The sequence below is a fragment of the Canis lupus genome, chromosome 33 (assembly GCF_003254725.2).
Source record: "Canis lupus dingo isolate Sandy chromosome 33, ASM325472v2, whole genome shotgun sequence".
Lineage (NCBI taxonomy): Eukaryota > Metazoa > Chordata > Mammalia > Carnivora > Canidae > Canis > Canis lupus.
Genome location: NC_064275.1, coordinates 6,725,243 through 6,751,089, shown reverse-complemented (window position 1 = coordinate 6,751,089; position 25,847 = coordinate 6,725,243). Strand labels below are relative to the sequence as shown.

Genomic DNA, 25,847 nt, shown 5'->3' with positions numbered 1-25,847 from the left:
TCAGCCTGACACCTCCCTCTTTTCCCAAGATGTGGGTGTATGGTGCACACCTGGCTGCTAAGTATGTCATTGGTAATCAATGCGATTGGTTTGGAGGGTGAGATTAGCAATGCCAAAAGAAGTAACTATTTCTGGGATCCCTGGGTGGCGCAGTGGTTTAGCGCCTGCCTTTGGCCCAGGGTGCGATCCTGGAGACCCAGGATCGAATCCCACGTCGGGCTCCTGGTGCATGGAGCCTGCTTCTCCCTCTGCCTATGTCTCTGCCTCTTTCTCTCTCTCTCTATCATAAATAAATAAAAAAAATTAAAAAAAAAAAGACTTGCAGTTGTCTAAAAAAAAAGGAAGTAATTATTTCTACAGATGAAATCAGTTTCACTCTGATTCTCAGAACTCAGAAGAATTAAAAAGTAAAAATTATACTTTAGCTATCAAAAGGCTTAAAGAACCACTAAAAATGTATTCTGTAACTCTAATCAACTTTTAAGTGTGCTATTATGCCTTTTTTGGTTAGGAAATACTAACTTAAGCACCATGTACCCCTTTGTACCTTGTAGTAAAACATATAGTTATGTCAGTGCTCCCAGAAGGAGCCTAAGATTGCTATTGTTTATTTTCCCTTCTTTCACCTGATAAAAGGCACTGAAAGTGAAGTGGCCCATTTAAAGTAGTATTATAGGTAAAAATATAGACAGTCATGGATTTCTGGCTTCCCCAAATAAAGAAGCAAGCCATGCTATTCAACTAAACATTTAGAAAAACACTGAAGGGTAAATATCTAAAGTATATTCAGATAATTAAGCAAGAAGGCAGTAACCAATTATGGAAGGTCTTAAGTTATCTTATTAAAAACAAACGAAATAGTATCAATACATCAAAACAGAGTTTGGGGAAACAGACTAAGGTTTCTTTGTAGGCCTAGCCTCAGCAGTTATAGACCCAGGAACTTACAATAAGAAAATTTTGTTTAGTTGTACCCTTAATGTTAAATCACTCTGGTCATTTCCTTAGTTTGGTGAGGGGGGGCTTTTCCTTGTTTCCCATTTAGGAAATATTCCTCCCAAGTCTTTGAAATTTACTCACTATAATTTACATTATCAGATAGCATTCAACTAACAACAGCATAGTGGGAAATAAAATGGCAAAAGAATTTGGGACACATCTTGAAAGAATTGGCTGAGTTAAGATTGCATAGTTATGAAAAATGAGCACTCATAGAGCAGATGTGTGCTTGTCAGAGAGGTTGTGCAGAGAGGGTGCCCCTCCCCAGTGCCTGCTGGGAAGAGCCAGGCAAACGCATCTCCATGTTCTTCTAACTCTGAAGATGTTGTATGATTCTGAGACAGTCTTTCAGGCCAGTTTGGTCCTTCTCTGAACATCCTAAGCCATGTAACAATTTAACTTCTGGTACATTGTTTGGTAACCATGTTTCACACACAAAGTACTATCTTTTGATAACAAAGGAATATTAAAATGATAACAGAGTCACTCTAGAGATTGGAAACAGAATGCTGTTGCCCTAAAAGGAAAAAAATATTTATCATACTACCACCAACGTCTATACAGCTTTGCTTTTACTTTTGTCTGAAATATACTCCCTAAGTCTGATTCTCATCTTTTGAATTAAAGTTTACACAATGAACTAATCTGTGAATGTAATAGCAGTCTCTTCCATGAAGAGAAAAACTTTCGTGAATATAAATGTCCTTCCACTGTTAAAGATGAATTACTTGGATATGTATTCCAATTTCAATTTAACTTACCAATTCTCAACCGCTGAAGGCTTGAAGAGATGATACAGTGGTCTACTCTAAGTCTTTTATGATTTCTTTCTTTTGCATTTTAAAAGATTTATTTCTTTTACAGAGAGGTAGGGGAGGAGCAGAGGGAACAGTGAGAGAAAGAATCTTGAGCAGACTCCCAGCTGAACATGGAGCCCAATGTGGGGCTTGATCTCATGATCCTGAGAGATCATGACCTGAGCCAGAAATCGAGAGTTAGAAGCTTAACTGACTGAGCCAGCCAGCCCTACTTTCTTTTTTCTCCAGTGTTATTGAGAAATAATTGACATACATGACTGTATAATTTTAACGCATAAGGCAAGATAGCTTGATTTACATATATTGTGAAAATTTTTACCTTTTAAAAAGTGTTCAAAACAATTTCATATTTTTAATTTGGTAAAAGGGAAAGATTTTAGAGATAGAATAGCAATTATGAGCTGTGATTAAATCCTGCAGAGGCCAAAATCATGACTTTAAAACAACAAACATATTTTTCTGAGCTAAGGACAGTTCTCATTGATTCTGGCCAGTTACAGTCAAGGTAAGTGGTCAAGGTTTCTTGTTACTCTGGATCCCTTCTAGATCCATAGGGGACAGGCCTCTAAGGTGAAAGTAGGGAGAAAAGGGAAGGAAGGACCTAGAAGATGATGATTAAACATTCAGTAATAGGGAGACTGGTTACATGAATAATATAGTACCTTCATACAATTGAAGTACTCTGCAGCTATTAGAAATTGTGACATGGAAGAAAAATGACAATGGATAATGTTCCCAAAACAACGTGCATATTATAAAAGACACAGAAAAGAAGCCTACAGGAAACTACAGAAAAAGGTAAAAAGTAGAAATCTCAGCATGGCTGGATTAAGGATACATTTTTTTATTCTTTATACTTGTTTCCCCACTTGCAGTGCTTCACACATATTACATATTAAGCAATTTTTTTATTTAAAAAGGGGAAATGTTGATAGAAAAGGGAGAAGCAAACAATAATAAAGCACTCATAGCAGAAGCAGGCAAGTGTTAGCACCTGTACAATGAATGCGCTGTACTCCTCTGATGGAGAAAGTGCTTGCACTTGGCAATTCGGTGCTTTATATTATAGAGCCAGCAAACTTCTATTTAGAAACTATAGCCAATGGGGATCCCTGGGTGGCGCAGCAGTTTGGCGCCTGCCTTTGGCCCAGGGCGCGATCCTGGAGACCCGGGATCGAATCCCACGTCGGGCTCCCAGTGCATGGAGCCTGCTTCTCCCTCTGCCTATGTCTCTGCCTCTCTCTCTCTCTCTCTCTCTCTGTGTGAGTATCATAAATAAATAAAAATTAAAAAAAAAAAACTATAGCCAATGTGCTAGAAGCAGCAGTCTCTATTGAAGGTTGAAAAATAATGCTCTGGATGCAGGCCTCAGCATGTAGCCACCACTAAGGCAAACTGTAATTGTTTCTCACCTGAAAGTAATTATGGTATGTACTGTAACTTGTACCAAAGAGAGGAGAGTGGATACGTGAAGTCTCTAATGACACTAATAAAAAAAAAATGCATCCTTTAATTTATAAGATCAACCGTCTATAAAGCCAAATGCCTTCATCCCACTCCTCAGCTGCAACTGCAATAATGGAGTTCTGACCCAGATATGAAACCATGTGGATCAGGGAACTTAAAGGTTCAATAACAAAAAAACAGGAGCCTCACATTTAGCTGCTATAACAAAGACCTTTGAACATTGTTTATTCATCCTTTCCAGAATGAGAATTCCTTTTCCATAACAAAAAGTTTCCTAGTTCCCATTTGCAATACTTGTAGCTTTTCCTACTGACAGATTGAAAAAAGATATAACCAAGAAAGCCTACAACAAATTCCGAAAATATTTAAATGACTTGTATGCCATCAACCACAATAGTATCCATAGCTCTTCTGGGAACACATTAATATGAATGCTTTTAGAATACAGATTGGAAGGACCCTTTGACAACTTTGAGAGCTCCCAGGGGTCCCAGGTTCACATTGAGAACCATTACTGCAAAGCATATAATATATTATGAACCAAGGCTACAATCTCAAGAACTTTATCTTTCGAAAGGTTATCATTTGAAATACTATACTATCAACCTTCTGCATGCACATGCTTTGGAAAGAAATACACAACTTCATGGTGAGGTGCTAAGCAGATGAAAAGAAAACAGCTATGAATGAGTCCCCTGCTGTGGGCACCAAAGTGTGTGTGGCACTTTGAAGCCTAGGGGGTTCTTCTGTTGGCTCTGTGACAGAGGTTTAGTATAGAAGGTAGGGACACGAGAATCCTGATATGGAAGGGTGGGGGTCCTTTTCTAAAAAGTATGGGATAAAGTTGCCTTCTCTTTCCTTATAAAGCTTTCCTGTGTCAACAGGCTGCCTACCCCCAACCCCAAAGAAAACAGGGGTGGCCCCTAAATGCCAAAAGAATAATTGTCTGGGCTTTGCATGCTGAAATTGACTTGGCAAGCTCTCCACCTTGCAGAGAACACAAAGAGCTTAGTTTAGTCTGTGTGTAAATGCTTCACAATCATTACTAAAACATCCAAAGCAACATACTCAAGGGAGGGTAATGAAGCTTTGTTTCGCCCCCTCAGTTGTAAGCTTCTGTCATCCATTTATTTACTTATAGCTCCTAGCAGTGCCAACTCCTTGGTCAACATGCACTCTTGGCTGCCTTGGGCACTTTCTAACAAAGGGCTATATGGAACCACACATGGTGGGTAAAATCCCCAAACTCAATCTATCCTGATCCCACAGACTCTGGAGCATGTGAAGTCCAGATCTATTCAACAGAGCTGGAAAGGGGACTCTGTACTAAATGTGCATCAAAAAGCACTTCATACAGATGAACGGGCCTAGGGGCTTCAGAGAGGGCTTGGTTGATCCTTAGAGCAGAGGACATAAGGAGAGCCCTGATGTCAGTTTGAAGAATCCTAAAAGCAATTTACCCCAAACTTACACGGTTTAGCCAAAGCCACACTACCCAGGGCAAATGTGGCTGCATGTGCTTTCTTAATGCTTTCTGATGCTTTTTGATCCTTTTCAACGTAAGCAGCCCTCCAGCCTGATAACTTCTTTCCTACCACCTAGAGTAAGTTGAGTTATGGAGAGCATCAAACGAGCATGACCTTAATTCACACGGGGCCCTCATCTCAGACCAAGCCCAGACATATTTTCTTTCTCCCTGGTGTTATGTTCTCCTCTCCTATCACCATGTCATGATGCAGGTCTTTGGTGAAAGAGCACTGGCCTTTTCAGTTTTATTGACATAGTCAAAACTGTACTATGAATACTGAGGAGATATGTCTCCCATCTTTAAGCAGATCATTATTCAAATGAGAAAGAATTCAGGCAATAGAATGTAGGCTTTGCAAAGATTGAATGGGCTCTGAAGCCAATTGGAACTCCTGCTGTGTCACTTACTAGTTCTGTGCTCCAAAGGGATGGACTTAACCTCTTTTAACTCTGGTTTTCCCATAAAGCACAGATTAATAGGATCTGCCTGATAGTGCATGCAAAAACAGGAATAATGAGTATAAAGTGCCGTAGCACAGCACCTGGCCAGCAAGATAGTAAGTTTTTTGGTGCTGCTGTGTTATGCTGTTTTAAAAACGATTTTAAAAGTCATGGTTGGAGAAGAGGCGTGCCAGTGAGAACATGGATAAGCATACCTTTTTGAATCCGTGCTCTTCATCATCTTGTGTGGAATAGTTATGGCCAGTTAGGACCAAGGAGCCAGTCACTTTCTGTTAAGTCCCTCCAAACTGCTAGGATTGTAATTCCCTATTGCCTCTCTGCTAAATAACAGATACCAGTTCCTGGCCAAATCCAATTTCTTCAGCTTGCCACTCTCCATCTTGACAAGGCACAAAATTACTCACTCTCTGAAAATACCAGCTTAGCACTGACTAAAAGAATTATCCCTCTTCAGCAAGGTAAGGCTGAGTGATATAGTTATTTTTTATCTCATCACAAGAGGGAAAGCATGTCTGATGATCCAAGAGATAAAATTGTATCATTATATCTCCACCAGGATGAGTTATACATTCCTATCATATGCCAGGCACTGGGCATAGTGCTTCACATACAGGATCTCGAATCTTCCGAACAAGACTGCAAGACAGAGTCCTAAAGAAACGGACAGCATATAGTGATGGAGGCAGTGTTGTAACTCAACCTGGCTGGCCCCAAACACTGTGCTCCTGCCATACATCATGCTGTTTCCTACTTCTTTGCTTATATTAGGATTCTAAAAAACAGCTAGAAGCTCTAGGAAACCAAAGATTTGATATGTAACTAAAATAGATGGAATACTAAAAACAGAATAAAGCCCTAAATTACGAATTCAAACATGTCATTTTGTCAAAGGTTTTCCTTTACAGAACTAATTCTGAAAGAGTGTCATGGCTGACATACCCTGGAAATGTCAAAACCCCTTCAAAGGCCACAAACAAAAGCTAACTCCATTATTTTAAGGTCACAATTGGTTCTTTGACCAAAAACAGTATTAGATGACCCAAACTCTAACTTGATTCACTAGATTTTATTTCAAAAACTTGTCCCCATTGTCAGAAGTCAAACCCACTTTCAATGGACCAGAATTTGCTATGGCTGATATTCCAAAATAAAAAACTACAGAAGTGAGGTTGTTCCAAAACTGTTCTGACTAGGATGAATGCTGTTAAAATGAGGTCACAGCAACTTTCTCCTTTTTGAAATGATTTTTCAGTCTTTGACTCCTGGGATATAGCTCACTTTTCGGCTTCCCTGTCACTGCCTGACACACAAACCTTGATGCCTTCTTGTTTTCTTTCTCCATCTTGTACTTTTTTTTCTTTTATTTTTTTATTTTTCTTTCTAAAAAGAACCATTTCTTTAAATGTTTATGTATCCAACACTATTTGTCCCTGGTGCTGTCTTTTTAAATCTTTTATTATGGAACATTTCCAAATATACCAAAAAAGAAGAAGAATAAAAATAAAGCCCATGTACCCAGCCCCCTTCTTCAACAATCTTCAATACTTTGCCATATTTACTTCACTTTACCCTCTGCTTTTATTTTTTCCCAAAACCCTTTGTACCCTGGACATGATTTATAGTATTTATTGGTAGTTTGTATTTAATCTTGAACCTATATTTTTATTACACTAAGTTGTGAGCTTCTCAATGATGCAGTTTTTTTCATCTGTAAAACAAGGGGAATAATACTAAGCCCATGTGTTTGAATTTTGAAAAAGAGATAAAGAATAGAAGTATGAATCATATCATTTGGCAGAAAACTGGAGTTTTATAAAAGTCAGTTTTCTTCTTTTCCTCTAATAAGAGAAATTGTAAATGTGTCAGACTACACTTATATGCCTGGAAGGCAAGGAGTTAAAATTTCCCCCAGTTACAGAAAGATAAACTGAGCACAGGGACATGCTGGGAAAGGGGAAGTAAAATCTCTGCAAGGTTGAGTACAGCCCAGGGACTTTACCAGTTGCAACATTTTCTCCATAACAATCTCTCTATTCTAGTCATAGGTCCTTAGATAAAAGAGTAGAAAGGAGTCATGTTAAAATCTGTAGATGTGAACTCTTGCTCTCTGAGCCTCTTGTTCACCTCTGAGCTCTTTATTATGCTGGGTTGGTCTAGCAAGAGAAGGTATAAAGGCATTCTCAGGCCTATAGTCTGCAAGTGGGTAAGGATGAAGCTGAGAAAAATAACGTGTGGGAGACTTTGGACTCTGAAAGATGCATTTGTATCTTTTAGGATTCACATCTTTCTAGATTTGGAAGAAATAGTTAAGTTTCCAAAAATGCACTGTTGCTGCGGAAACATCAACAGAGCTGTAGGCAAGACCTGGATTCTGGGGCTGGCTTTAGGCATGACCATGGGCACATCAGTTAACCTTCCCGAGCCTCAGTTGCAGAATACAGGGATCTGACAAAACTGATTCCAAGAGCCAAAGGAAGAAAAATTCAAAGAGAACAGAAAGGTTAAATGACTGGCTCAGTATCATTGTACTTCTAAGAAAAACCAGAGAGCAGAGTTGGAAAAAATATGAAAACTGATGTAGTTTAAAAACTGTTAAACGAATCATATGATTTTCAAGAGCTCTGACCTAGTGCTGTGAGTGTGCCATTTAGAAATGTATTTAAAGCTAATTTGGATTATATGAAAATAATTTTCTTTTTCTGTTCTATTCTACAAAGATCTGGAAAACATTCTCAGCACTGTGTCAACCTTAAATGAGAAAAGAATCTTTAAAGAGCCACTGATTTGTAATGGAAAATTTGGATAAATCAACTATTTATACTCAGAGATTTTTATATTTCTTTTTGTCCTCTCTTCAGAACACACAGCTAAGAAAAGCCATGATGTAAGTCTGCTCTATTAGACCTCATTGGCAGGCTGTTTATTCTGTATCTACAGTGTAGCAGCCTCTCTGACTACAGCACTTAGTGGATAAGCAACCAAAGAACACATACAAGCTTACAGAAAAAAAAAAAAAAGTGTGAGCTTTGATTAATCTAGCATGAGCTTGGAAAGAAAGAAGTTTCAGAACACCTAAGTTTTCATCATCTTTGGTCCAAGGTTTATTAGCCAAAGTTATTTAAACTTGCTGAATCTCACATTCCTTATACAATGCCAAATAGGACAATTATCTATCTACTGATATATCAAGTAATGTACACATGAAAGCATTATTAGAAGCACTCACCTGATAAGCTAAGTTGGAATAAGTCTTCATTAAATGTCTATCATATTTCTGAATCTACATTTAAAATTCCAACTGAAATCCAACATCAGAAGAACTATTGAGATCTTCCCTAAATATATACTCTCACCAATTACTGCTTTAGTTGTGTTTTAATATCTGGGAAATTATGCCCAACTCCATGCATTTCTTTAAGAAACCACCTATCCGGGCAGCCCAGGTGGCTCAGAGGTTTAGCGCCGCCTTTGGCCCAGGGCGTGATCCCGGATACCCAGATCCAGTCCCGCATCGGGATCCCTGTGTGGAGCCTGCTTCTCTCTCTGCCTGTGTCTCTGTGCAACAACCACCCCCCCGCGTCTCTCATGAGTAAATAAAATCTTAAAAAAAAAAAAAAAGAAACAACCTGGCCTAACACAGAAGAGGTAGACCTAACAGGGTATAATCAAAAGTGTGTGAGATTGTGTATTGGGTGACGGAGACTAGACAACTTGTTATGAGAAGTCATTGAAGAAGCTGAGAATGTTTCATTTGGAAAAAAGAATAGAGCACTTCCCACTGAAGGACTAATAGTGTGGCACAAGTAGTAGCCTTGGTTGATTTTGCTCTGGAGGCAAAGGCAGGATAAATGCAAGAAGGTCCTAGAGGTTGGATTTCAGCTCATAAGGAAGTACTTTCTGACACTTAGAGCTGCATAACAACTAAGCAGGTGATAACAGAAAACACAGATTGCTGGGTATTGTGGGCGATGGATGAGATCACACTGCCTTCTGAAACTTATATTTGATTCTTCTCTTTCTGTAATTTTGACTTTCTAGGACAGATTTGTCCTCCCCGCCCCCAACTTCCATTCCCCTCTCTGAAGCCTTGTCCATGCTCTCCCTACAAGGAAAAATACCATTAAGGGAATGTTTCAATGATTTTTACTGAAAATAGAAGAAAAAAATAAAGAGGCCAATGCTAAATTAGGTTATCTGGTTTTCAATGTGTCTTTTTTTAGCCATCAGATAGCTTTACTGCAGTTGGCTGAATATTTAGTGTCTTCAAATGTGGGTGGCTAGGGCAATAAAAGGAAAGAAACTTTTTATTTTTTATTTTAAGAGAAACCAAATAAAATACTCAACAGGATTTTTTTCCCTAATGTGGCCATGCTAGCATAACCTGGCTGTTTTGCAACTGGGCACTATTAACATCTATTTATAGCCAGTATTTTCATAGATGAATCACATTTACCATGAGACAGTTAATATTAAGGCTCAACCAGCTCTGCTGAGAACCCCATAATCTTACTAACCTCTCTTTCCATTCCCCTTTGAGGGAACTAAGTTATAGCTGAATAGTTCCATGCAGAAAGATGGGGAACTCCAAGTGGAAATGTAAAGCTACTAGACAGCATGTTCCCTAAATTCAGCAAAGTATGGGATGTTAAACACATTCCAACATCAGGCCCTGCATCCCTGCCAGCTCTGTCCCTTGGAGATGAGCATCCTACAGTTAGCAGACTCACTCTGCATTATGTAGCCATCTTGCCATTAGAATAATTCACCCCTCAAACTTCCATCCAAATGGAGTTTAAATGACACTACTTTATATAAAATGCCACACACATATAATGATTGTTAAATGTGCTGTCAAATAAAAAGGAGGTATATAGTGGGTGTTCAGTTCATTGTATGTGTGTATGTGGGGAAGTGGTGGTAAGGGAGGCCAAAGGTCAAGGTATATACGATCAAACATTTTCAAAATTCAGTGACATTAACTGGAGGTTTCTGGTAAATCTTGGGGCTCTAGAGTCACTTTTCCACCCAGTGTGTGCACATACACTCTGAACTTTGTATAGGCACCAGCACTACACTGATGCTGATAGTCATTTGTCTCTGATATCTTCTATGAGAGTCTCCACCCTTAATTTACCTTTACCAAGCTTTTTCTTAACAACATCTACTTCAAGCTAAAACTCTGTTAGATTAAATAAAACAATACAAAGCACTTAAAACAGAACTTGGCCTGTGGTAAGAGGTCTATACATATCGGCTACTTCTTATTAGTTTCTCAGTACAGGCACACCTCAGAGATACTGCACATTCAGTGCCAGACCATCCCAATAAAATGAATATTGTAATAAAGTGAGTCAAATAAATTTTTTGGTTTCCCAGCATATATAAAATTAGGTTTATATTAAACTGTAGTATATTAAGTGTATAGTAGCATTATGTCTTTAAAAAACAATGTATATATCTTAATTTAAAAAATGCTTTATTTATTGCTAAGAAAGGCTATCATCTGAGCTTTCGGCGAGCTGTAATCTTTTTGTTGGTGGAAGGTCTTGCCTCAGCGTTGATGCCAACTGACCAGAATGGTGGTTTCTGAAGGCTGGGATTGCTATTGCAATTTCTTAAAACAAGACAAAATGAGGTTTGCCATATCAATGGACTCTTCCTTTTATGAAGGATTTCTCTCTAGCAAATGATGTTGTTTGACAGCATTTTACTGACAGTAGAATTTCTTTCAAAATTGGAGTCAATCCTCTCAAGCCCTGCCATTGCTTTATCAACTAAATTTATGAAATATTCTAAATCCTTGGGTGTCATTTCAACAATCTTCATAGCATCTTCACCAGGAGTAGATTCCACCTCCAGAAACCATTTTCTTTGCTCATCCATAAGAAGCAACTTGTCAACAGTTAACAGTTTTTTTTTTTAAAAGATTTTATTTATTTATTCATCAGACACACACACACACACACACACACAGCGGCAGAGGCACAGGCAGAGGGAGAAGCAGGCTCCATGCAGGGAGCCTGAGGTGGGACTCGATCCCGGGACTCCAGGATCACGCCCTGGGCTGAAGGTAGGCACTAAACCACTGAGCCACCCAGGGATCCCCAGCAGTTAAAAGTTCTATCATGACCTTGCAGCAATTCATTCACATCTTTAGGCTCCACTTCTAATTCTAGTCCTCTTGCTATTTCCACCACATCTATTGCTACTTCCCCTACTAAAGTCTGAACTTCTCAAAATCTTCCACGAGGGTTGTAATCAACTTCTTCCACACTCCTGTTAATGTTGATGACCAATTCTCATCAATCACAAATGCTCTTGGTGGTGTCTAAAATGGTGAATCCTTTCCAGAAGAGTTTAAGATCTATTTATTTATTCATTCATTCATGGGAGACAAAAAGAGAGAGAGAGGCAGAAACATAGGCAGACAGAAAAGCAGGCTCCATGCAGAGAGCCTGATGTGGGACTCAATCCCAGGACCCCAGGACCACGCCCTGAGCCAAAGTAGATGCTTAACTGCTGAGCCACCCAGGCATTCTCCCAGAAAGTTTTCAATATACTTTGCCCATATGGCAACTATAGCCTTATAAAGTTTATTTCTTAAATAGTAAGACTTGAAGGTCAAAATTACTCCTTGATCAGGGGCACCCAGGTGGCTCAGTCGGTTAAGTGTCTGACTCTTGATTTCAGCTCAGGCTATGATCTCAGGGTCCTGGGATTGAGCCCTACATTGAGCTCCCCACTCAGCAGGGAGTCTGCTTCTCTCCCTCTCCTTCTGCTCCTCCCCTTGCTCACACTTTCTCTAAAATAAATAAATCCTTTAAAAAAGATTATTCCTTGATCCATGGGCTGCAGAATGGATGCTGTGTTAACAGGCATGAAAACAACATTCATCTCATTGCACATTTCCATCAGAGCTCTTTGGATGACCAGGTGCAGTGTCAATGAATGGTCCTATTTTGAAAGGAATCTATTTATAAGCAGTAGGTCTCAATAGTGGGCTTAAAATATTCAGTAAACCATGTTGTCAACAGATGTGCTATCATCCATGCTTTCTTATTCCATTTATAGCGTAATTCTTAAAGGCCCTAGGAATTTTTGGAATGATACATAAGAATTGGTTTCAACTTAAAGTCACCAGCTGCAGCAGCCCTGAACAAAAGAGTTGGCCTGTCCTTTGAAGCTTTGAAGCCAGGCATTGATTTCTTCTCCCTGGCTACGAAGGTCCTAGATAGCAACTTCTTCCAACAGAAGGCTGTTTCATCTCCACTGGAAATCTGTTTAGGGTAGCCACCTTCATTAGTAATCTTAGGTAGACCTTCCAGACAACTTACTGCTTCACCTGGCATTTTTATATTATGGAGATGGCTTCTTTCCTTAAACCTTATGAACTACCATCTGCTAGCTTCCAACTTTTCTTGTGCAGCTTCCTCACCTCTCTCACTCAGTCTTGACAGAATTAAAGCAAGTTAGGGCCTTGTTCTGGATTAGATTTTGACTCATGGGAAGGTTGTGGCTGGCGTGATCTTATATCTAGACCACTAAAACCTTCTCCATATCAGCAAAACAGCTGTTTTGTTTTCTTATCAATGTATGTATTCATTAGAGTGGCACTTTAAATTCCCTTCACTAACTTTTCTTTTGGATTCACAACTTGGTTAACTGTTCGGCACATAGGTCTAGCTTTCAGCTTTTCAGCTTGCAACATGCCTTCTTCATCTTCACTAAGCTTAATCATTCTATTGAGATATGTACAACTCTTCCTTTCACTTGAACACTTAGAGGCCATTATAGAGTTACTAATTGGGTTGATTTCAGTATTGTGCCTCAGGGAATAGGGAGCCCTGAGGACAGGGAGACAGGGATGGCTGGTTGGTGAGCAGTCAGGGCACACACAACATTTAATGATTGAGTCCATCATCTTAAATGGGCATGGTTAGTGCTGCCCCAAAATAATTATAATACTAACATCAAAGATCACCGATCATCATAATAATATAATAGTTAATGAAAAAGCCTGAAATATTGCAAGAATTACCAAAATGTGACCATGAGACATAAAGAGAGTAAATGCTGTTGGAAAAATGGTGCCAACAGACTTTCTTGACTGAAGTGCCACAAAACTTCAATTTGTAAAAAGTGCAGTACCTGTAAAGCACAGTAAGTGAAGTGCAATAAAACTAGGTACACCTGATAACTGTTTTTCTAAATTTCTAGCCAGATGAATCATCTTTACAATGAAGCAGTTCCTACTCCGAGCCAACCAGCTCTGCTGAGGATTGCATGATTTAATCATTCAGCGAATCCCTGCCGATGTCCAAATCTGTTGGGCACTAGGGATACAGACATAAACAGGGGGCCTATGCTCATAAGGCATGAACAAAAAATCTGTTATACCAGGTACCATTACTTCTATTTTATATCTGAAGGCTCAAGAAGGTTTAATAATTATATGTGGCCCAAGGCCATAGAGATAACATTTTGGAGCTGTGATTTAAGCCCAGATCTATGTAATTCTACAATCTCATATTCTTTCTATTATGCTATGCCTATGGGACACCCAGGTATAAAAATAAGCTACAACAAATTACTTAGCACAATACCTGTATAGTAGCTATTTCATAGATGTTTGTGAATAACTTAATGTTGAACTAGGATTTTTCCTTTACTATGCATGTCTTCTTATAAGAGCCAAAGTAGACAGAGCATAATAATTTGCTGGACACTTTGGATCCAGGCTGCCTAAGTTAGGGTGTGCTACTTTTTAGCAGTATGACCTTCAGTAAATTACTTAAAAGCTACCTCAATCTTCTCTTCTGCAAAATGGGGATGAACAAAGTTTTGTGAAGACTAAATGAATTAATCAAAGGAAAGCATTTAGAATAGGCCTATATTTATTAAGTATTGAATAAATGTAAGCTATCATCATTACTATTATTTTCTAACATAAATTGGAGTTTTGATCAGCTAATTCAGTATCATATATCTAGTAAGTGATCAAGACGAAAACCAGTTTCTTTTATTGAAGTTTTTTTCCAGGTTCCTTTATACAAGTAAAATATCCTCTATTCCAATATTCAAACAGGAAAATAAACAGGTACATGGAGACTAAATTATATCTAAATAGCACCCGATTAGTATAATAAGCAATTTTTGATATTCAAAATTAGTAAAGAATGATTAAGAAAATTTAACTTTTATAATAAGGAGTTGGCTAGAAGTTTGTGTATGTTGGAGGGAGGTGTTAGGTTGAATAGCCAGTATTTACATTTGGCCATTTCCTTAAGTAATTTAAGTAAATAGCTGGATATTCTTTACTTGTCCTTCTCCTGCATGGACACATCCTTACCAAAGATCCGCCATGATTTCAACCAGCTTAAACCCAAGAAAAACTGACCGAGGTCACCGCATAGGAAAACAAAACAGAATCTGCTTCTCCGGGCCAAATGAACTGTATTTGTATCCATAGATACAAGACAACAGAGAATCACAGAATTCTACAGTGGGAAGCCCTAGGACTTCAGAGATCATGTAGTCTCAGGCTCAAATCCTGCTGTCAGGGGACCTGTTAGGGGGTTAATAACAGGACAGAAGTCAAGAGAAAGAACCCCTGGTCCTCGTTCCATCCTGAATGACCTCTTGGGGCCAACCTAGCCCAATATCCTCATTTTATAAGTAACAACCCAGAGCCTGGCTAATTAAAAGCAGAGCTGGGATCAGAAGTCAGGCTTCCTGAATCCAGGTCTACCACTCTCTTACACTCCTGAGGGCTGCCATTCTATGGCTATGACAGTCACAGATAATGCATTGGGCTGTGTTAAACTAACAACTAAGCAGGATTTCTCCTTGCAAAACCATCAGGTGTTATGTCACTGCTAGCACTTTATGAAAATAATAAGGCATCATTATTTGGTATAAACAAAAGCAACTTTCCATTCCTTTTTTCTTTTTTTCAGGGTAACCTGAAAATCCCAAACCACTGTTGCTATTACAAAATTTTTCTTTTCCTCAGTTCACACCCCTGGGCCAAGCACAGATGCATTAAAAATTTGCCAAGAGAAACAATGAAGTCACTGATAATACAAAGCATGAAGTATCATGAAATTCATGTCTTTGTTTTCTTCCTCTCGATACTTAATTACTTCTCATTACTGATCATTTTGTGGTTTTTGGCACAGAGGCAAGGAAACTCCACCACTGTAAACATGTGGAGACATATAACACTCAGTAGACCAGAAGTCTGCACACGATGGGTCTGTTCACAAATCCAATGTGCATGCCATCAAGAATGCTGATGCCACCAATCCCAGCCCCCAAAGAGTATCAGCAGTCTTCAAAAAACCCTAATTACTTTTAAAAATAATAAAGTATTAAAATATTTCAGGTCATTCCTTTTTTATCACTTATAAATATCATCATGGTCGAAACACTTGTGGTTTCCTGGCAGATTTCACCTAACCTTAAAAGTGAGGCAAGGGACGCTGGGAAGTATACAGAATTTCATTCAAGTTTTCTGCAACAGCTCAGTTTGCCTTTAACTCAATCAAAGGGTACTTATGAGACATGCTTAGCAAACTACTCTGCTAAATAGAACCTTACATTATCTTGGAATTCTGGAAGGTAGATCTTGGAAAAAATTAATCCACAGGAATCCTTATCGATTAGCAGTAGAATGTAAGTTGATTCTTATCAGTAGACTATTGTTGGGGCACCTGGGAGGCTCAATAGGTTAAGTGTGTGACTTTGGCTCAGGTCATAATCTCAGGATCCTGGGATTGAGCCCTGGGCTCCCTGCTCAGTGGGGAGTCTGCTTGTCACTCTCCCTCTGCCCCTCCCCCTGCTCATGCTCTCTCTCTCTCTCCCAAATAAATAAAATGAAATAAAAGGGCTACTGTTCCAGATAGGAATTTGTGGGTAAGAGAAAGCACAAGAATGCATTATAGAAATCATTAAAAAAAACAAAAACAAAACCCACAATACCGTAGGCTTCCAAGAAACTAAAAGAACCAAATATATTTTACCCCTTTTAAACTAGACATTTAGGGGAGCTTCAGTGGTTCAGTTGATTAAGCATCTGACTCTTGTTCTCAGCTCAGGTCTTGATTTCAGAGTCATGAGTTCAAGCTCTGCTCACACTCAGGGTGGAGCCTACTTAAAAATAACAAAAATAACAACAAAAACCTAGACATTTATTCAATTTTCACAAAATCTGAATAAATGTGTTGTAGACCTACAGTTTTTTTTTTAAAAATGGCTGTAGTTAACTGTTCCCAACTCTTCCCATTCCTCTGTAATGTGACCTTGCAGCTTCAATTATAAAGAGGTAAAATCTATGACTCCACTTCATGAATTGGAGTTGGCCACGTCTCTCTCTCCCCCCCCCGACTATCATAAATAAATAAATTAAAAAAAAAAAAAAAAAAAAAAGAAAAAGAAAAAATGGAGTTGGCCACGTGATGTTCTCTCGCCAATAAAAATGAGGCCTTAAAATTTCAGCTCTCGTACTCTTGGAATGTTGCCCTGAGACTAGCCTACCAGAGGTTGAGAACTCATGTGGAGCAGAGATAAGATGATCAGTTGAGGTCTACTAGCCCAACCAGCTGACAGAACTGTGAATAAGCCTATCTTAGACGATCCAGGTACATTTGGGCTGCAAGATGACATAAGGGGCAGAATGAACCATAGAATTTTGAACTACTGTTGTTTAGCCACTACCTAAGTTTTGGGATAGGTCACAAAGTAGAAAGAGAAATCAGGCACCTTGTGAAATACCCAGTATGTATGAATATCTGCATCAGGTCAGATATGCCAAGGAGACCGAAATGGAGATAAATAATATTGGACAGAAGATATCAGTGGTCCTATCCTTCATGTGCAAATATATCTGTAAATAAAGTGGCACTTAATATTTATCTGTTTTATCAATTTTTCAGTATATGTGCTGTTGAAGCTAGCACAATATTTATGTTTTAAATATATCTAGTCTCTGTTAAGAACCTGCCATTATTCCTACAGGCCAGAACAAGGGTTTTTCTGGATTGTTTAAGACAATACAATAGGGTAGGAAAAAAATTAGATATATTATTTTTTAATTAATATTTTTATTCTTGAATGTTTTCATATGGTACATTATATACATGTTTTCATATGGTACATATGCTAGTATATAAACATTACTTATATATAAATGAATATACATATAATGGGGTTTTCCACAGTCATATCTTCCACAGATCCTCGACCTTCCATCCCTACATATACTTCTCTATGCTTTGCTTTTCTTAGGTATATCAATTCTTCAATAAATACCTTCAAGTGCTGCTTTTACAGCCTGATTGTTATGGTGAGGCTAAAAAAAAAATTCTCAGCTGAAAATTATTACTGGGATTATTTCTTTAAGACCTGTCTTTTACCTATAATCTCTTTCTTGGTTTATTGTACAAGGAAATCATCAGACCAGGTTTATTGTACATCCACATGTAACATTTAGATTTCTGTGGATTTCTATAAGATGAAGATCCACAAATCCATCTCTTCTAAATATTCTATTGATAGCCTATGCTAGAAGAAAGGCACACTGGCAAGAATTATTATATGTCATAGAGGGAAGGGTCCCAAAGATCACCTCTCCATCTCCCTTACTTCGCAAATAGGCATGCTGGGCTCATAGAGGGTCGATGTCTTAACTAAGCCCCACAGCTGATTTGTGACTGAATTCTTTTCGTCTGACTTCTGTCTAGTGCAGAGCACTTCTCATAACCCCAGTTTTAGGAACTATTTCTATAAACCTTTCAAGTAAAAGTGTATCATTTGTATTAAGGGGAATAAGGAGCCACACCATAAATAAAGCAACTTTGTGCATGACACACAGTGGGCTTTCAGTAAATGCTTGTTGAAGGATGGCTGGAGAGATGAACAAAGGCTTAGCTGGCTGGCTCTGAAATCCTGAAGAAACAAACTATTCTTACGCTATTCTAAAGGACTCTGAAGTCCTTTAGAAACAAACTATTCTTACACTCAGGTCTCCTAAGTGGTGCCAGCAATTTGGGCAATTTGGGACTAGTGAGAATCACTTCTCTCTCTCTCTCTCTCCCTTTTTAAGATTTATCTATTTATCTGAGAGAGAGAGAGAGAAAGAGCTTGTGAGTGTGAGCACCCTGGAGTTGAGGGAGGGGCAGCAGGAGAGGAAGACAGAGGATCCCTAAGCAGACTGCCCACTAAGATTGGAGCCCGACATGGAGCTCAATCCCACAACCCTGGGATCATGACCTGAGCCAAAATCAGGAGTTGATGGTAACTCACTGAGCTACCCAGGTGCCCCTGGTGAGAATCACTTCTTAGAGTACCCAGCAAAGACGCAAAGCTATTCTTTCAATCTTTTTTTTCTTTCTCTATTGATACCTTACATCTCATTAGATGAAAGAGATAATCCAATATACTTGCTTTTCTTCTTGAATTTTTTAAGGTAATACAGATTCACTGTCCAATTTTTGGGAAAAATAAAGTTAATATTAATAATAAAACATAATGTTTACTTAGGGTGCTAATTTTGTACTAGCTATGTTGCAAACATTGACATATGTTGACATGTAATCCTCATAGCAACTTTAAGTTACAAACATTCTACTACTATCATCCCCATTTTACAGATGAGAAAAGTGAAGCACAGGGATATTAAGTAACTTGCCCAAAGTTTTATAGCCAATAAATAATGGAGTAGGAATTTGAACTTAGGCAGTATGGTCTTAGAGTCTGTGGTCTTCACACTCTTTTATATTGCCATTGATCAAGGTTTGGTTTCTAATGCAAATTATAAGAAAAAAAAAACTAATTTAAAAATTGATAAATCTGATAAATCTATGTATTAAAATATAAAATTTTTAGACCATAAAATACAATAAAGTAAAAATGCAAGCTATAGACCAGAAAGATAATAAATAACAAAACAAAAAAAATCAACAAAATGGTAATTGTATATAATATGTAATGAATTTTTACAATCTGTGAGAGACAACCAATACAAAAGAAAAATGAGCAAAGATCATGAGTAAACAATTTATGAAGAAACACAAGTGGCCTTTTGACAAAAAAAAGGATCATATGTCACTAAAAATTATAGGATGAGGGCAGCTCCAGTGGCTCAGCGGTTTAGCGCCGCCTTCAGCCCAGGGTGTGATCCTGGACACTCGGGATCGAGTCCCACATCAGGCTCCCTGCATGGAGCCTGCTTCTACCTCTGCCTGTGTCTCTCCCTCTCTCTCTCTCTGCATCTCTCATGAATAAATAAATAAAATCTTAAAAAAAATTATAGGATGAAAATTAAAAAGTCAGATATCATTTCATTTAACAAAATGGGAAAAACTATAGTCATTAATAGGAAGAGATGATAAAAATATGGAGCAAAGAGAATTCTAATACTCTGCTGTCAATTGGTAGTCCACTTAGAGGAGCAATAATCCCTAGTAATGCTGAGGGAACACATACTCTGCAGCCCCCAAATCCCGCTCCTATGTCCTAAAGAATATTCCCGGAGAAATTCATGTACACAGGAAAAAAATGTGATGCTCATTGCAGCATTTTTACTAGTAGTGAAAAAAAAAGTAAACTGATTTATACATTAAAATGTATATATTTATAATGTAAATCATTTAATGTAAATCTTAAAATGTATAAGTAAAATGTATAAGATTTTAAATATCCACTGACAGTATATGTACTTATATGTATAAGTAAATGGTGAATTAATTATATAACGAAAAACTGTAAGTAATTGAAATGTATAAAGTAAAATGGAACAAGGAAGAATCTCAAAAATACAGAATAAAAAAGCACGCTTTAGTAATATACATTCAATAAATATACATTCAATATGCTATTTACATTAAGGTTTGAAAATACGCAAAGCAATACTATATAGTGCTCAGCTATATATATATATATATATATATATACACACACATACACACACATATATATACATGTTCAAAAAAGTGTAAAAACATGTATGGGCACATACACATCAAATTCAAGATGGTTACTTTTGTTGGGGTGGGAAACGTAAAGAATACGTTAAAAAACTGTTTTCTAATGTATATAGTAAATTAAGATTTTATGAATTTGTGTGGTAGCATGTAGTGGTTCATGTAGTCCCGATGTGGGACTTGATCCCAGGTCTCCAGGATCATGCCCCGGACCAAAGGCAGTGCTAAACTGCTAAGCTACCCAGGCTGCCCTAGTTCTACAGATCTTTAAAAGAAATACTGTTTTTTAAAAAATATATATATTTTTATTTTTAAATAATCTCTACCCCAATGTGGGGCTTGAATTTACAACCCCAAGATCAAGAGTCATATGTTCCACTGACCGAGCTAGCCAGGTACCCCAGAAATATTATTTTTTTAAAGAAATATTGTTTGTTATATAATGTTTGGGGGAAAAAGATATATTATTATAACTTAAAAGCAAGGCACTAATATGATAAAAGTTTCAAGATTTTAGGCATAAAGTTAATCTGTACATCATTGAAGTAGACTATAAGCTCAATTGATATTTGTCTTTACATTAAAAATCTCAAAGGTGGAATAATTCTTCTTGCTATTATAACTTAATTTGGATAATTATATAATCAGATGTGAGCTAATGTATCCCTCAAATATGAATTTATTTTAAATTGTTTCTATAATGGCCAACTATTATAGGCAGGATTGTCCCTATTTGGAGATGAGTGTCCTAACTATACATCCTTGACATACCTAAGGATAGATCTGGAATTTTAGCAGAATGTTAGGAATACAGCTAGCCAAGGACCAAGCCTTCATTCTTTTAATATTAGACTTTGTTGTCAAAACAAAGTAAGCCAAAGTATTTTTTAGCAGTAATTCTGATGTTTCTATTTTAAAATACCAAAGACTAAGAAATTTCAAAAAATTGTTTAAGCCTCCAAAGGAAATACTATAATGGGAATCTGCAGAAAGTTAGAACAATAAGCAAATTTATCATTTTACAACTATGTTAAGTAAATCTTAAGTAAACACTTAGGCTGTGGTCAGAGGTATGACCTGGATCCCTGACATGAAATACTGGGTGGATGAAGTTCAAATATAGTCTGTTTATCCATGGACATAAGTGGCTTTAATAAAAGCAGAACACCTTTTTTAAAATGTTGATTTTAAAAACAGAAGTGTAAATAAAACTGTGATTTATGAATCTGCTAATACTGTTTTCTGCTGTAGACTTCAGAAAGATCGAGTCTTGGCTGCGGCAAATACACCAAGAGTGCAGACCTGTTAAAGTAGTAATAGGTGCCCTTATTAAAACTCCACTTCCATTAAGAGGTACAAATTGTTTTCCTTCTTTCCAGGCTTTAAAGAATGCGTTCCAGAAGCAGTGACACAGAGGGCTCAGCCCAAAAGCAATTTCCAAGACACAGTAAAGGCCATGGGTTCCAAGGGCCTGAGGACATGAAACAGAGACAGGAAGACAAAGACCCCACCAGTGAGTCAGATGCCATTCTTCCCTGTCCTAAGTCACAGAGTGGTATCAGTCACCATGGAGAAGACCTCTCAAGAGATGACCTATTATTTCTTCTGAGCATTCTGGAAGGAGAACTGCAGGTCAGCTGGGTTAGAATTATCCCCACGTTCAAAGAGAAGGCTCCTTGTGAATTTGGTGTGTATGCTGCCATGGAAATAGATTATCTATGGTTCATACCTGTATGTACATGAAAAAAAGTACACAGAGACGGAATTCTCTTCTGCTAACTGAAAGGGCAATTAATCATATCTGAAAGGGCTGTCATTATGACATACAAATGGCATGCATCATGAGAAAGATCACATCCTCTGCCCATGCTGCTCTTGAGCTTCAGTGCACAGGCATGTATGAGTAACAGTGACTTCTAGATTGGCTTAAATAACAACAGGCACTTTTATATACCATGTAAATTGGCTCCTAGACTTGCCCTACCATTATTAACCTACATAAAAAACTAAAACCGGCTCCTACACATATAGGAGAATCTTATTTCCTTCTCCCCAAAATGCAAATGTCAGTGCACTGAAGGGTAACATATTATCTACTTGTCAAACAAGAAAAAAATGTTGGGTCCCCGCAATGTTGTATAGTAATTATGTTTAAAACATTATTAATGTGTGATTAGATTAAAAGAAGGATGAAGGGACATAATTTTACTGCCTTTTGTAAAAGGTGCTATAAATAACTGATTTGTTTATATGTGAAATAGAAGAAAAAAGCACTCAACTCTCAGAAGAAATCACTTTCTGAAACCGCGGGTAGATAAAGCAAGCTTTCTGAAATGGCTTTTGTTCCTACAGGCTCGAGATGAAGTCATAGGCATTTTAAAGGCTGAAAAAATGGACTTGGCTTTGCTGGAAGCTCAGTATGGGTTTGTCACTCCAAAAAAGGTGTTAGAGGCTCTCCAGCGAGATGCTTTTCAAGCAAAATCTGCCCCTTGGCAGGAAGACATCTATGAAAAACCAATGAATGAGGTATGTATCACATCAGGGGTGTGCACCAGGAAGGTGGAAAAGTTCACTAGGCAGCCAAGCACTAGGCCTAGAAGGTGAGCATGACATATAATTCTTTTTTGATTACTTACAGTTTTATGTTCTCACAATCTAAAATCTACCCAAGGTAGATAAATATTATATGATCTACAGGAAAGAAAAGGAGAACAAATCATAGCTAGGATGTTTCTGCTAGGTCTGTTTCGTGACATCAGACTAAAAGCTGACAAATACAAGAGATTTTTCTCTCTCACACATACACAGAGACACAGACACTGCCCCGCCCCCCCCCCCAAACACAAGAGATGGCACATGTGGGAACTTGAAGCTATACACACTATAATAAAAACCAGATAAAGCTGAAGCATAGAGGTTAATTTCTTTAAAAACACGGAGGTATTATGTCATAGAAATTCTGAGCATGAATGGAAATGATCTGAAGAACTGTCCAAGGAATGGAGTTTCAGAAAACATATATTTTAGATGAGTGCTATCCTCTTTTTCCTTCCAAAGTTTAATGACAGCAAAGATCCTTCCCTCATCAATGACAAGAGCAAAGATGAAAAGTCTCAACACGGCCACCGCCACGCAAGGATGAGGTACTGCTCTTTTACTTGCTGACATTTCTAAAACTCTCTGGCATCCTTATTTTATTCTTCTATTTTCCTCTGAGACCTCAATGGAAAATTTCATAATTTTTCATTTTTATAAAAAGGAAACAACTAGGAGCATGAGTTAAGGCTAGGGAGACTGAAAGCAACTTTTAGACAAATTTCCCCCACATAAGTTCTGGCAACTTACCTCAGGACTGACCTCTAATGTCCTTGCTATTCTTGTCTTGGGTGTCTCATGAGAGAAGACTACTGTCCTGCCAAATTGTGAAGGAGTTTGGTCATATGGATCTGCTTCTCTGAGGGGTTAAGGATGAGACCACCCAAAGTCTGTTGACTTGCACTTTAATCCAAATTTTAGAAAGAGGAGCTGAAGCTGCATTCAAGTTAATAGTGTTAAAACTGTATCCTGGCTCCCAACATAGTGACTGTGAAACAGCATTAGGCACAAATTCCCCAACTCACATAAATGCAAATGCAAATTGATGATCACTGAATCAAAACTCCACAAATGGCACAACGCCTCAATACCTCAGTGTGAAATGAACAGAATGATTCCAAACTTGTTTAAAATCACTAGGAAAAGTTTTAGTTTCAAAATAATTCTATTGCACACATGCAAAACTGGAAATACCCTCTTTACAAATGCTTGTCCCTGAAAGTTACCTATAATTTAGTCCTTTGCAAATTCAGTCTTATTTGATTACTCTAACACACACATCCATACTCCTTTACACACATACATGTCTCACATTCCCACTTCTATGATGTGTCCATTTTCCTTCTCTTACCTTTTACTTCTGCCTTATAGATTTTTCTCTCCTTAGCTATCAGTCTATCCATTCCTTGAAGCCCACATAACTCAACGTATCCAAGAATCCAGTTGTCTAACCTCTTCTTCTATCTAGGAAGTAATGGGGGGAAAGGAAAGTACCCAGAGGATAAACAGTAAGAGTTTTATATAGGATTCCCCAGACAGCATTCCCACTGAGACCATCCACGGCTGTACCCAAGTTATAGCAGGATAAGGATCTGCATGCTAAATAGTTAGTCTTCTTTTGCTTTTTCCCACCCTGGGGTGTTAATATCCCCTGAACTTTTATTTTCTTCACAATGTTATTTTTTGAAAAATGTAAAAATTTCAACCATTTCTATGGTAAACTAAAGGGAACTTATCTATTCTTAGGGCAAAATAGCATAGAAGACCTAATTGTTCTCAGTTACATCATATGGTAGGAACACTGACTTAAGATGAAAGACTGATAGAGGCCTGTGAGCTAGAACAGAGAATAGGAATGGGGTGAGGGGGTAGCTGGGTTGTCAAGAGAAAGGAAAAGATGTAAGAACTCAGCGACTACAACAGTTTTAACCTCCTATTCCTTTCAAACCTAGGGTTCTATATTAGAGGTTACCTTAAAATAAGATTCTAAGTTAATTGCCTAACATATTCTTAGTCTTCCAAAAAAGTAGGAAGGAAAATACAACATTTTGGATTTATCAAGATACCACAATAAAAGAATCTGCATACCTTTTTAGCATCACCTAAGGGCAATTCTTAGAGTACTTATTTTAAGCAACTGTATAATTTAGCTTTTAAATTTCATTTTATTCTTTTATTTAATGTTCACTGAAGAGATGATGAATAAAAATGTTGTGCTTCCTGTCTTTGGTGTGTTTATGGTCTAAGAGAGTGACAGACAACAAATGATCATACAAACAAGTATACAATTACACAGAATATTGATTTCTATGGTGAAAACCATAAAGCACTATCTCTCTTCGAGTACTTATTTTAAGCAACTGTATAATTTAGTTTTTATACAAAAAAGCATAATGGAAGATCAAATTTAGATGAATCAGAAAACTCCAAATCCAGAGGATGAATATGGATTAGTCAGGTAGACCATAAAGGAGTTCCATTTCAGTAATATCGTGGGCTACAAATCCAATGAAATTACATCACTAAAAAGTACATAAAAATGTTAAACTACCTAACCTACTTTTTAATACATGGATGAGCTTACATGAAAGTAATGAGCTTACATAGAACTAGAAATTCTGAAGCCAGGAACTAAAAGGGAAATTTTCATTGACTAGCTTCTGGCTCCATATATCTTGAACCTTTCTTCTGTCAATCCACAAACTTCCAGTACTGGGAACCAAAGGACATATTCATTTTGGGATATAATCTCTGGCCTTTCACCTTTATTTGACAATAGCTGGGTAAACTGGCATTTCCTACACCAAGATGGCTAGCAATAGCTGGCCTACACATAAAGTGTGAAGCCAAATGAATTTCCTGTTATCAACACCCCCAAAATATCCATAGCCACTCCAAAATTACCTGACATGAAAGAAATCATGATGGACGGTAAATAAACATGGAAAAAAGACAAGGTCTTTAAAACATTTTTTTTTCAATTTGAGTATAGTTGACA

The 25,847-nt window shown here is 37.7% G+C and overlaps 2 protein-coding genes across 16 annotated transcripts in view; one reads left to right on the top strand and one right to left on the bottom strand.

The window, feature by feature from the left end:
- The window catches only part of COL8A1 (collagen type VIII alpha 1 chain), a 531,560-nt gene that overhangs the window by 231,887 nt on the left and 273,826 nt on the right, over positions 1 to 25,847 (bottom strand). Inside the window, exon 1 of one of the 8 annotated variants that reach the window (XM_049105306.1) lies at positions 24,201 to 24,267. The exons of the other annotated variants lie outside the window; for them this stretch is intronic. Within the exon in view, the coding sequence (XP_048961263.1) occupies positions 24,201 to 24,252 (52 nt within the window). The 5' untranslated portion in view covers positions 24,253 to 24,267. Of the gene's footprint in view, positions 1 to 24,200; positions 24,268 to 25,847 lie in introns of those variants that run through there. 8 annotated transcript variants of the gene reach the window in all.
- FILIP1L (filamin A interacting protein 1 like) overlaps positions 1 to 25,847 on the top strand; it is a 294,355-nt gene that overhangs the window by 158,519 nt on the left and 109,989 nt on the right. For 2 of the 8 annotated variants that reach the window (XM_025416645.3, XM_049105302.1), the window contains exons 2-3: positions 21,634 to 21,886; positions 22,607 to 22,780. In XM_025416645.3, the coding sequence (XP_025272430.1) occupies positions 21,644 to 21,886; positions 22,607 to 22,780 (417 nt within the window). In that variant the 5' untranslated portion in view covers positions 21,634 to 21,643. The other 6 variants (XM_025416654.2, XM_035710127.1, XM_025416673.3 and 3 more) reach the window with 6 other exon arrangements.